Raw genomic sequence first — 12875 nt, 5'->3', positions numbered from 1 at the left:
GGCTGATTTAGGAGTCACTAGCTTTGGCTGTTTTGCGCACTCACTACAGCTTATGCTACACAAGGGGCTCCAATCGCAACAAAGTGTAAGTGACGCTGTTGCTAGTGGGACAAAAATTGTGGGGCATTTTAAGCATTCGCCACTTGCGTATACTCTAGTGGAGGATATTCAAATTGAACTACAAATAGCTCAAAGATACTTAAAACAAGATGTACAAACAAGGTGGAACAGTACCTTATGTATGTTTCTAATAACCTAGTTAAAGATTTTTTGAGGTATATTTGTTTATTTGTATTTACTAGTTTAAAAATATGAATATATATTAAATATAAGTATTTATATATGACGTATTTATTATATTAAAATATTATAAAATATTTATTTTTTTTCTAAAATGTCAAATAGAATAAAGTGAAATAAAATAAAATAATAGTAAAAAGAGCTCTCATATCGGAATCTGTATTAGTATGAGTAGTTATCAGAATCAGATCAAAACTGACAAAATGTGGACTGGCTCATCTCTTATTATACTGAGAATAAAATAATTATTTTCCCTGCATCTTATGTCAAAAAGTAACCTCAATCACAATTAACATATTTAAAAGGGCAAAAATGAGAAATAATATTGTGAAGAAACCAATTCAGCCCTGAACCTCACACCCCCCTAAACACACACGGTATATTGGTAAGAACATGCGAAGAAAATATAAAATCACCTATGCAGTCGAAGCCAATATTAATAAATTATTTTGCACAATGGCCATTTAAGTGTGTTTAGTGAATTAACCTCACCACAGTGGAGGTGTTAAATATATGAATAAGTATATAATTTATATTATAATAAATTATATCATATATTATTAGAGGATAATTGCTAGTAAATCTTGGAAAATGAGCAGAATTACAATATAAAGCAAAGATTTACAAATATTTTTAAGTAATTGAGTAGCATACAGTGGTACCTCAGTTCTCGAACTCATTAGAACTCGAACCAACCAGTTCGAAAAAAAAATTACCTAGAACTCGATCTGAAGTCAAACCGTGAACGCCGACCTAAGATAACTTGTACACGCCGGGAAATGAGTCATGCAGGACATCTCTAAGTGGAAACAAAGGGTAACGCTTCAGTCTCAGCCTGGCATTCGCTGTGATAGCATCGTGCATGTTTGTGCACACTAGCTGAATACATATATTTAGACAGTAAAAATACATTTAGACAATGATAGACAGTAACAGTAATTATTATTATATAATAAAATATATTTAAAAATAAAGATTATTTTATTTTAATATTAATAATAAACCATTAATACATTTAATTATAATAATATTGTTGTGCCGAGTGGGGATGGAACAGAGACAAAGGTGCAGACGTCAGGGTATCGGGGAATACGGAGTTTTAATTACAGGTAAGGCAGGCAAAACGCACACGGACAATACAATGACCGGACTGGGGAAACAAACTGAAACGCGGACTAAATACAGAGGACTAATGACAACAACCAGAAACAGCTGATGACACGGGGATTCCACACGGGGTTAACGAGGGGGCGTGGCACACGGAAGGAGCGGTCGATCGGGGCAGGACACATTGTTTTTTTTAACTTTACACATTGTTTGGATACATTTATTTTCTTACTTTACAAATGACTGTTTTGATAAATGTGCTTAGATGTGTTTAGTACAGTATATGCTCTTCTTGTTTTATCCGGTTCATTTTGTGTTTAAATGCTAAAAAAACATATTTAGGTGTAATTTTTTTGGGGCCGGGAACCAATTAATTGGTTTTCCATTATTTCTTATGGAGAAAATTCGATCACAACTCAAACTTTTTACGATTCCATCTGGAATTCTGAACGGATTAAATTCGAGTTCTGAGGTACCACTGTAATTTATATATATATAAGCGAAAAAACAACCAATTTAATACTTCTCCAACCTTAAATAATTTTTACTTTTATTTCCTGAGTGAATCTTACCAGGGCTGATGTCAGCAGTCAAGTTGCTGCTACTGCTGGGGGAATTTGAGATGTCTGACACCACAACGCTTATGCCTGCAGTGGGGCTCAAACTGCCCCCCCGTGAAGATGACTCACTGCTCTCCGAACCTAGGGATGTGCTAGACCGAGTGTCAGATGACTTGCGGAGTTTTCCACCGAGGAAAAAGTTTCTCATCTTGCTCCGTCGTCCTTCACCTCCCTCATCGTCTTCATACTCTTCCTCCCCGCCACCGTCACTTGGCAGTCTCTTCCGTATATGGGGCAGGATCTGAAAACCTCCTGGCACTATGGCAGAAGATGATTCCATATCCCCTCTTTTTTTGCCTTTCATGCGATCCTTCAGCTTATCAAAAGGAGACCGTGGCTTATGCTTCGCAGAGAGGTCATACATGCTAGCAGTCAAGTTACTGCGTGTGAACTGTACAGTGACCTGCACTTCGCCTCGATCCTTCTCCTTTTTTCCAGATTTAGAATGAAGTTTGTACCACCTGGAGTGACAGATTAGAGGAATGACAGAGCATTAGTTACGTAGTTTAAAAAAACATGACAGAACGGCCTGAATGGTGCTTGTGGGGACCCTGTACTGGACAAGCAGCATGGTAGATACATAGACAAATATCTAATAATCAGCATTACAAAAAAATGGGTTGACACCTGCACTTAAGATTTCCCATTCCTTTTGAAGGAACATGTTTAACATGTTTAGTATATTTATAAATGATTATAGTGTACTGTATACTATAATACATATATATATATTACAGTATACAGTACACTATAATCATATATATATATATATATATACATATACACACACATACTGTAATAAAAAGTAATATGCATTACTAAGATCTGCTTACAGTAAATATAGGTAAATAGGGGTGGCGTGTGGCTCAGAGGGCTAAGCCTGTGTGCCTGTAATCACAAGATCTCCGGTTCAAACCCAGCCTCAGCATGTCTGCGGGTCCTTGAGCAAGGCCCATAACCCCCAGCTCCCTGGGTGCCCCAACAGGTGGCTGCCCTTCACAGACAGCTTACTCTACAAAGAGCAAGTTGAGGGAGGTGTAAAGACAATTTCCTCACCGGGATCAATCAATTATCATATTTGTATTTTTTCTGAATAAAGAAAAAGACTGAGAAAGGGTGATGCAACATGAGATGCTTGACACAGAGAGGCCGCGCTGCCCTGTCCATGACCGGAGTTCTCATACAGAGTACAACACTGACTGGTTGGAGAGCTGGTCGTAAGTCCACACATTCGCTAAATAGGTAGGTCATTATGTGAAGAGTGTCTGCATTTAAATTGTGTTAATTGAATCTAAAATGGAAATCCAGAGTTCATTCTGTTTTTTTTCTTTTTCTTAAAGTAAGTATGATCGGGAACAACTTCATTATTTTATTTTTGATTTAAAATAATTTTTTATTTGTCTTTTCTGGTTATTATTAACTAATAGAAAAAAGTCATGAATTATTTGAAATTGCTGAAGCCTACTGAAGTCTGCTGAAACCAATTAGTTAGGATAAACTAGGGCAAATTAGGATTATAACAGCCTGGATGTGATAATAAACCAGCAAGAGTTTCCTCTAGTCATTATATTATTACTAGTTCACTGATGATATTTTTCCTAAACACGAAATATTCTAAGCTGAATGTGCAGGGTGAAAAGGGTAAGTTTAATGGTAATGGGGGAGGGGGGTTGTGATGCTGGCGCAGTATTGTGATGTGTTTCAGTCATCGGTGATGTACAGGTACAATGGTATCATCCATTAGCCCAACCCTAGTTAGAAGCTTCCGGTAATTTACTGTCACTTAAGTTGCTATGATAGACAGAGGCATTTATAATCGAAAGGCATCATGGGTAGAGAAAATCTGTCCAGAGTAGAGCTGTTACGATTATTTGAATCAACGGTATTTTTAAAAAGCATCGATTAAAATTTTCCTCCTCAATTGCTCGGCAGAATGGTGGATAGCGGAGTATAGCAGATGACGGTCCAAATAAAGAGCAAAAGCCCCAGTTGTGTAGAGCACTTTGCATTAAAAGTGAATACAAATGCACTCGTCTGTCAGTATTGGAAAGCAGAACTTAAATATCACCACAGAACGACTACAATGCAAATCTATCTTAAAAGAAGACATTCAGGTTTGATAGACTCACCGAGCAAGGTTAACCACAGATGTGTGCCATTTAGCCTCACAGAGTAGCCTAGTTTGTCTTTGTCATCACACTTACTTAGATTACTTTGCTTAATTTACTTTCTACAATTCCTGTATGTCAAAATCATCGCTGCTAAAACAAAGGTTAGCCCGTTGCTTAGCCATATCATCTTACATAATATGGTAGATAATAACCATGTAACATTAAAAACATGAATAGGCCTAATAATAATAATAATGATAGTAATAATTATTATTTCTATTTTGTTATTGTATTGTGTTTTTCAAGGCTAAAGCATATTTCTGAAAAGTTCAAATTGCCATATTGAAATTCTAACTTGAAAATATTACTTGCTTACTTGCATGAGCAACATTATTTTTTACAGTTGCAGTATTTAGGAATCTAGGTGACAAAATTTGTCAAAAAGTGTGGGGTTTACATTTCACTAGAACATTTATATTGTCATTGGAAACAAAACTTAGCAAGCTTTGTAATTTTAATGACTGCTCCTTTTCAAAACTATGTAGTATATGTTTAGCATTAGTTTAAAGTTTCAAGTTTACCACTGCTTTTTTGTATGAGCTCTGCATGTGCCATTCCCAATGGGTACATTCCCAATGCTACAACGGTTACATTCAGATTCAGTCATCCAGCCATGATCTCTACAGCTCGCCTGCATGCCCGAGATTACTGGTGGCCAGGTCCCTCGGCCACTGAGCTGGCCGACATCCTCTTCAGCTGGGTGTCCAAGTATTGCGGGGTACCCAACGATATAGTTTCAGACCGGGGGCCTCAGTTTATCGCGAGGGTCTCCTGTGCCTTCTGTACCCATTTGAACATCTCTCTCAGCCTCACTTCCAGATACCACTCGCTGTCCCACGGTATCACGGGCCCATTACCTACCCCAGGATCAGTATGCCAAGAACTTCCTCACTCAGCGATCCACTAACTATACTCTCTTTCAGCGCGTCCTTGGGCACAAACCTCTGTTCCCCTGGAACTCCCAACCCAGTTCAGTTCCTTCGGTGGAGGAGTGGTTGCCCTTTAGTTAACAAGTTTGGAACCAAGCCCACCACCAACTCCAGGCCAAGTCAGTTCAACAGAAGGTCCAGGCTGACCATCACTGCCGTCTGGGCCTGACCTCCCAAACTGGTCAACGGGTCTGGCTCTTCAGCCATAATACCTGCTTCCCTAACTGTTGTAAGTTGTCACCAAAGTACATTGCCACGTTCTCAAACATCAGCTCTATGACCTACTGTACCACCTACAGCTGCCCCACATCTATCACATCTTACTGTTATTCCACATTTCCTTGCTGAAGCTCATCCATTACAGCGTGGCACATCCCTCCACGGGACCCGCACCGCCCATTCCCTTGGACGACGGCAAGGCATTCGCTATCCGGGCCCTCCTGAACTTGAGTGTCAGTGGGGTCAGCTGCAATACCTGGTGGACTGGGAGGGCTACAGCCCAGAATAAGAGACTTAGGTGCTGGCTGCTAATGTACTCAACCCTGCTTTAGTGGCTCAGTTCCATTACGTCCACTTGACCAGGCTGGCTCCTCACCACTAGGGTTGTTCCCAGGCACCGTCCTTGGCTTCCAGGAGGTGGATGTCAGGGGGGGTTCTGTCACACTGCCCTCGTGAAAACGCAGTGGCATCAGTTTTGCCAGAGTGGAAACACCTGCTCCACTTGCTATTTAATCCTGTTCCACCTCACATTCAGTGTAAAATATTGTTGGTTCGTATGAGACTTCCTAAGTATTCTTGCCTATGTCCTCTGAATAGCCCTGATCTATCCTGCCTTCCTTCCTTGCTTTGGTCTTGTCCCGATCCCATTCCCCTCGGACCTTCCCCATGGGCCTGTCTCTTATGCTCTGTGTGGATGGATGGATGGGTGGATGGATGGATGGAATACTCAGTTACTGTTTCTGTCTTCCTCTGATCATACACACATTTGGATGATGTTGTCTTAAATATGTTGGCACATTGGATGTGTTTCCAACAACATATTGGAGTTCAGTATAACAGAGGCACAGTACGTAAATCTTTATTATAAGTAATTCCTAATCAGCACATCAAAGAGAAAGCCCACTAGATTACAATATTAAAAAGTAGATGGAAAATAGACCCACATTTGCCTCCAGAACTGTTTCAAAGGCATACCAATTGTGCATTCAGACAATATTTTCTGCAGCAACAGTAGTGCTGAGCTGTTATTTTTGCACTTGTGGTCTTCCTGTTAGCGTTAACAAGTCTGCCATTCCCCGCAACCTCACTCATTAAGTGCTTTCAGCTACAGAACTCCACTTGACTGAATATTTCCTGTTTACCATTTACTGTAGTGGACAAGAGGTTAGCTGTTACTGTGGTGCTGGACCCACCAAGCCTAGATGCAACAATCACATGGTGTTTAGCTCATCTAACACAACTGCACAATATGTAAACCCCTTGACCCTGTAAAAAGAGGTTTCAGCCTTTATTATGGTGAGACATGGCATTTTTTCATCTTTGACTTATAAGCTGAATGAATATCTATAGAATTTGAAAAGATGTAATGTTTTTAAAAAAAATTATACTACCTCTCCAAAAATTACAAAATGTTAAGTTACTCATTTTTAAAAATGGAAGAATTCATAAAGTTACACAAATGTTGGTGTTGTAAAAATCTGGTAGTGTAAAATGTCAGAGTTCTTTGAACTATATTATTGTAGCATCTCATTAATTTACTTCAGTAGATATCAGCTGTACTATGATAATGAGGTTTAGATGATAATATAAGTAAAATGTCTTTACTGCAAGACTGTAGCTTAGAACAGATGGCAGCCACGTTCTCAGGGTAAAGTTGAAACTAGTCTTTCATGGCTTAATGGAGAGCGTACTTATCAGTTCCACAGATGCACAAAAAAATCCCCACTGGGAAAAATGAATAAGCTGGCATAGTTTGATTAGTCGTATGTATGTATTTTTTTTTTTTACATGCCTGCTGTCCTTCAGCTCAGTGTAACAAATTTCATGTTACATTAGAATACATGAAAGAAGAAAAAGCATACATAGTAGTAGGGATGTAAGGATACACTCAACTCACAATTCCATACAATGCATGATTCTGAGTTCATTCTGAGGTCATTTTCATCAGAGGTAATTTTATGTGGGTTTTGTAGTATTTTTCATGCTGATTTCAAATCTGTGTTTAGTTTTTCTCTAGCACGTCAAGTCTACCTAAGTGTATTACAAGAGTTGTCTGTGTTTTTTATCTTATAGAGAGCATCACTGTTCTCTAGGTGACTAGATATTGATTTATGTTTTATTGACACTTGTCTAGTTGGGATTTGAGTATAATTAATTTGACCTAGTGCGCATGCGCATGTCTTGTGTATACAACTTAGTTTGGTGGGAAACACAGGTAGTTGTGCCTCAGGTTTCGTTTTGCTGACGTAAGCTTTTCAACAATTTTTTAATTAATTCTTCAATTATTGCAAAAGAAATACTAAATCTAACTCACGAGTTTGAATTCTGGGTCATCGTCCTGGAAATCGAAGACAGTTTCTGTTATGTGTGTAGTTCATTCACAACAAAAGCACAACGTCACCCCATCACTGCAGATCTTAAGAAGATATACAAATTATACTTTGGCTGTCCACCTGAAGACCAGGATAAATCTTGGGTTCCACATGCCATCTGCACCAGTTGTTCAAATGGTCTCCATGACTGGCTAAATCGGCGAAAGGCAGCAATGCCATTTGGAATTCTGACGGTGTGGAGGGAACCGCGAGACCATCTCAACGACTGCTACTTTTGCCGCACGAATACAAGTGGATTCTCAGCTAAAACTAAGCACGAAATTGTATATCCCAGCCTAGATTCTGCAATCAGGCCTGTTCCTCATGACAATTCATTGTCTGTTCCTGTACCGCCACATGATGGTCTTGATTCTGTAGAAGGTGATGAGGAGTACAGAGAAGGTGCAGCTGGTTACAGTGAAAGCATGATGGCCAACTACTGCTGGATGCTGTACTGCGACAATCCAGACATGGTGTACACAAGACAATCAAACTCAAAGCGTTTTTGAAGAAACAATGGTAGTTAACAAACACTTTTCAATTTCTTTATGTCCACTGTCTGTTTATTTCATTTTGCTCTAAAGAATATTTTACCCTATACTACAGTGATGCTTTTATTTTAGTACACAATACTTGCAATTACAGTATTAACTAGCATTACTCATAAATCAAAAAGTTGACGTGACAGAGAAAAACTGAAAACAGATATGTAATCAGCGTGAAAATTTTGAAAAATGTGTTTTGGTCTCTGATGATTTAAAAAAAATTATTTTGTCCTCTTGCGTAATCCTCGCTCTGGCGGTGATGGACATGCTGAAGCATGCTCATTGTGCTATTTGTGTATGTTGTCAATCTTTTACAATGTTTGCACACAGTTTTTGTCTTATCTGTGCTTTTCTCGCCATTTTCGTTTGTCATTACCGGAAAGCTAAAATGCTGCCACACCGATGATATAAGATCGGGGGGGTGGGGGGGGTGTCCTCAATTTCAAATTCGCTCCTCGTGTTCGGTCAAAACCAAAAACTAACGTGCGACGTCGGCGTGAATACGCAATGACATCTGATGTCGAACTGACATTGTGAAATCAAATGTAATATTACACCAGTTTCTCTGTTGAGTACAGTACCGGGAAGTACTCCTAAAGTAGTGATTCATTTTAAATCATCATACCTGTACATTTACATCAATTTTTCACCGATTCGAGATTCATCGTCAGTAAGAAAGACATTGTGAATCCCATTAATGAGGATTTGAAAAAATATATTCACAAGAATATTGCAACTTATAAGAACAACTGTTATAAAAACATCAAATATTATGGAGTTGAAGCACATATTTAACAGCAATTTATTAATAATAACTGATACTTTATCGATCCCTGCGGGAAAATTCTCCTTCACCTCCCCCATCTTACTCTCCAGGTGAAAGCAAGCGGGCTACAAGCGGCAGCCCTCCATTGTGGCACTCAGGGAGCTGGGGGTTAAGGGCCTTGCTCAAGGACCCACAGACCTGCTGAGGCCAGGCTTGAAGCAGCGACCTTCCAACACAGAGGTTTAGCTCACTGAGCCATATGCCAAAGCATGCTTACGAACAGAAGGGATTTAGTAATATGTCTATTTCATCCATCCATTAATCCATCCATTCATCCTCCTATTCCAGGAGCCTAAAGCCTATACCAGGCAGCATAGAGCACAAGGCAGGAATCAGTGGAATACATGCATCCAATCAGTACATGAAGGAATACCTAAGATAGAGTGAAAGATAGAAGGAATCAAATGTTACTCAGTCAGTACTGTAATTCCTAAAGTCATTTCCCAAAGTCCTTCCAAACAGTAAATACTGTGACTTCAAAGAACAGACACATGTTGGGCTTTACTAGGGCTGTCACTGCTTTCAAAAATAAAGTTTGAATGAATATGTCACACAATTAATTCAAATATATTCAAACACCTGTGACACCTGCCCCCCCCTAAAAAAAGTGCACTACAGAATCATTGTTTTCAGTATTTTTTTAACAGCCTGTTACGTGGGAACATATTTTCTGAAATAGTTTTACGTTCCCTAGCAATATTTTTGTGTTACTAAAAATGACTGGACTGTATCCGTTTAAAGTACAAATCATAGAATTAATAAGTGCAAACGTAAATGATATAGACATGTCCAGTTAAGTGTGCTTTAAACATTAAACTACGGGGGACAATGTACACCATGTAACTTTCAAATGTGTGTTTTTATACCTTTTTTTTTTTTTTTAATTGCTCTGTTTTACAGCCGGAAAACTGAATGTAATGTTAATTTTACTGCAGTGTCATACAGGCTTAATCTGAAACTGGTTCCTACACACCAGGGTTATTAAAATCACAGTCCTTGAGGTCCGAGCACTGCTGGTTTTCCAGCCTTCCTTTACCTGTCAGTCAGGTGTGAAGCCTCTGACCAATCAGAATCAGTAATTATTAAACTAACTACCTGGGAGAACTGAGAACAAGGCCTGGATTTGGAATCAAGGTCCAGATTTGAAGAACCCTGCTATACACTCTGCCTCACCTCTCTGCCTTCTTTTGGGTGTTCCCAAGACCCGTCGCCATATTGAAGTGTGTCTCAAAGCAGTAACGGCTTAGGGCAGGGGGGGGCAATCTCATCCGCAAAGGGCCGGTGTGTATGAAGGTTTTTGGGATAACCTGTAGGTCAGCTGTTCAAACCCAGGTGTGAGGACTCTTCAGCCAATCATTCCACTAATTAGTAATCTAATTAGGGAGTTGCAGCGAAAACCCACATACACACCGGCCCTTTGTGGATAAGATTGGCCACCCCTGGCTTACGGGAAGTGTCCCATTATGCCCTCATGAAGCAAGTCAGCAACGGTGCAAGCTCACGCAACACTACCACTTTCATATCACAATGCTTTTCTTACAGGAAACAGAGAAGCAAGAAAAAGACTGAGGACAATGGAGGTGTGGTGGGGCGCATTGCCGGCGTGTTGCTACTTTAAGGCAGCGAGATGACATTGCGCTTTTGACCAACAAAAGCCACATTGTTAAACAGCATTTAAGTGGCGCGTTTTAGAAACCTGCAGGTGCACGATGCTCGTTATGAACACAGGTTATGCCCTTGAGGTACACTAATGCTCTTTGGTTATTTTATTTTATTGTATTTTATTTATACACTCACCTAAAGGATTATTAGGAACACCATACTAATACGGTGTTTGACCCCCTTTCGCCTTCAGAACTGCCTTAATTCTACGTGGCATTGATTCAACAAGGTGCTGAAAGCATTCTTTAGAAATGTTGGCCCATATTGATAGGATAGCATCTTGCAGTTGATGGAGATTTGTGGGATGCACATCCAGGGCTCCCGTTCCACCACATCCCAAAGATGCTGTATTGGGTTGAGATCTGGTGACTGTGGGGGCCATTTTAGTACAGTGAACTCATTGTCATGGTCAAGAAACCAATTTGAAATGATTTGAGCTTTGTGACATGGTGCATTATCCTGCTGGAAGTAGCCATCAGAGGATGGGTACATGGTGGTCATAAAGGGATGGACATGGTCAGAAACAATGCTCGGGTAGGCCGTTGCATTTAAACAATGCCCAATTGGCGCTAAGGGGCCTAAATTGTGCCAAGAAAACATCCCCCACACCATTACACCACCACCACCAGCCTGCATAGTGGTAACAAGGCATGATGGATCCATGTTCTCATTCTGTTTACGCCAAATTCTGACTCTACCATTTGAATGTCTCAACAGAAATCGAGACTCATCAGACCAGGCAACATTTTTCCAGTCTTCAACTGTCCAATTTTGGTGAGCTCGTGCAAATTGTAGCCTCTTTTTCCTATTTGTAGTGGAGATGAGTGGTACCCGGTGGGGTCTTCTGCTGTTGTAGCCCATCCGCCTCAAGGTTGTGCGTGTTGTGGCTTCACAAATGCTTTGCTGCATACCTCGGTTGTAACGAGTGGTTATTTCAGTCAAAGTTGCTCTTCTATCAGCTTGAATCAGTCGGCCCATTCTCCTCTGACCTCTAGCATCAACAAGGCATTTTCGCCCACAGAACTGCTGCATACTGGATGTTTTTCCCTTTGCACACCATTCTTGGTAAACCCTAGAAATGGTTGTGCGTGAAAATCCCAGTAACTGAGCAGATTGTGAAATACTCAGACCGGCCCGTCTGGCACCAACAACCATGCCACGCTCAAAATTGCTTAAATCACCTTTCTTTCCCATTCTGACATTCAGTTTGGAGTTCAGGAGATTGTCTTGACCAGGACCACACCCCTAAATGCATTGAAGCAACTGCCATGTGATTGGTTGATTAGATAATTGCATTAATGAGAAATTGAACAGGTGTTCCTAATAATCCTTTAGGTGAGTGTATATAATTTATTATAGAGTACATCTGGTCCTTTCACGTGATCATAGTGTTTAATGAAACACCAAAATAATTTTTTTTTTTCCAAATGTCCCTTTAATTGAAATACGTGCTTAATTCTAATACTGTACTCCAAAGTTTTTCTTTAATGATAGTTTGTTCTTTACTTCATATATTCATTAGAGGACTTCTTATCAGAATTAATGTACTGTAATTGAATTCAATTGCTGAATATGTGTTTTTTTATGTTTAGATAAGTCCGGTGGAACATTACAATACAGCCCTCAGAAGGTCGCAGCATTCTTTGTGGCATGTTGTATGTTGCGTAACATTGCCATGCGTGATGGATGTCTTTTGGACATAAATGAGGACACATTAGAGGACTTCAGAAGGTGTGATGCTGAACTGCATGCGCTGATGCCAACAAAGTAAGTTGAGTTTTGTTTCAACAAAAATTGCATATTTTGTGGACTGCAGGCCCAAAATTAAAAAAAAAAAACACAAGCATAATAAAGTCCCCGTTTCCAGCTGCTGCTCTCCTTCATCAGCAAGCTTCCCCGTCTTCTAATATCATTGTACCGCTTTCGGCACTGCGCAGATGATCTGGTGATGCCAGAAATTGAAGAAACACTCGCTGCTACCTCATCCTCATCCTCATCCCATCCCTGCTTCACCCCGAAAGGCTTAGGTGCAACAGTGGTGCTCCGGTAGATGATGTGCTTGCACCTTTTCACCTTGCGCACGAGCATGTCCGTTTCCCTGTGGCAAAAAGCGATCTGGCTTGC

The 12875-nt window shown here is 40.0% G+C and overlaps 1 protein-coding gene across 3 annotated transcripts in view; it reads right to left on the bottom strand.

Annotated features, from left to right (window-relative positions):
* LOC111835802 (rab11 family-interacting protein 5-like) overlaps positions 1 to 12875 on the bottom strand; it is a 39018-nt gene that overhangs the window by 20150 nt on the left and 5993 nt on the right. For all 3 annotated transcript variants that reach the window (XM_023796472.2, XM_023796473.2, XM_023796474.2), the window contains one exon: positions 1980 to 2488. In XM_023796472.2, coding sequence (XP_023652240.2) covers positions 1980 to 2488 — 509 coding nt within the window. The remainder of the gene's footprint in view (positions 1 to 1979; positions 2489 to 12875) is intronic.

This window comes from Paramormyrops kingsleyae, chromosome 25 (genome assembly GCF_048594095.1).
Source record: "Paramormyrops kingsleyae isolate MSU_618 chromosome 25, PKINGS_0.4, whole genome shotgun sequence".
Taxonomy (NCBI): Eukaryota; Metazoa; Chordata; class Actinopteri; order Osteoglossiformes; family Mormyridae; genus Paramormyrops; species Paramormyrops kingsleyae.
Note: the sequence above shows the minus strand (reverse complement) of the source record. Positions and strands in the feature narration are given on the sequence as shown.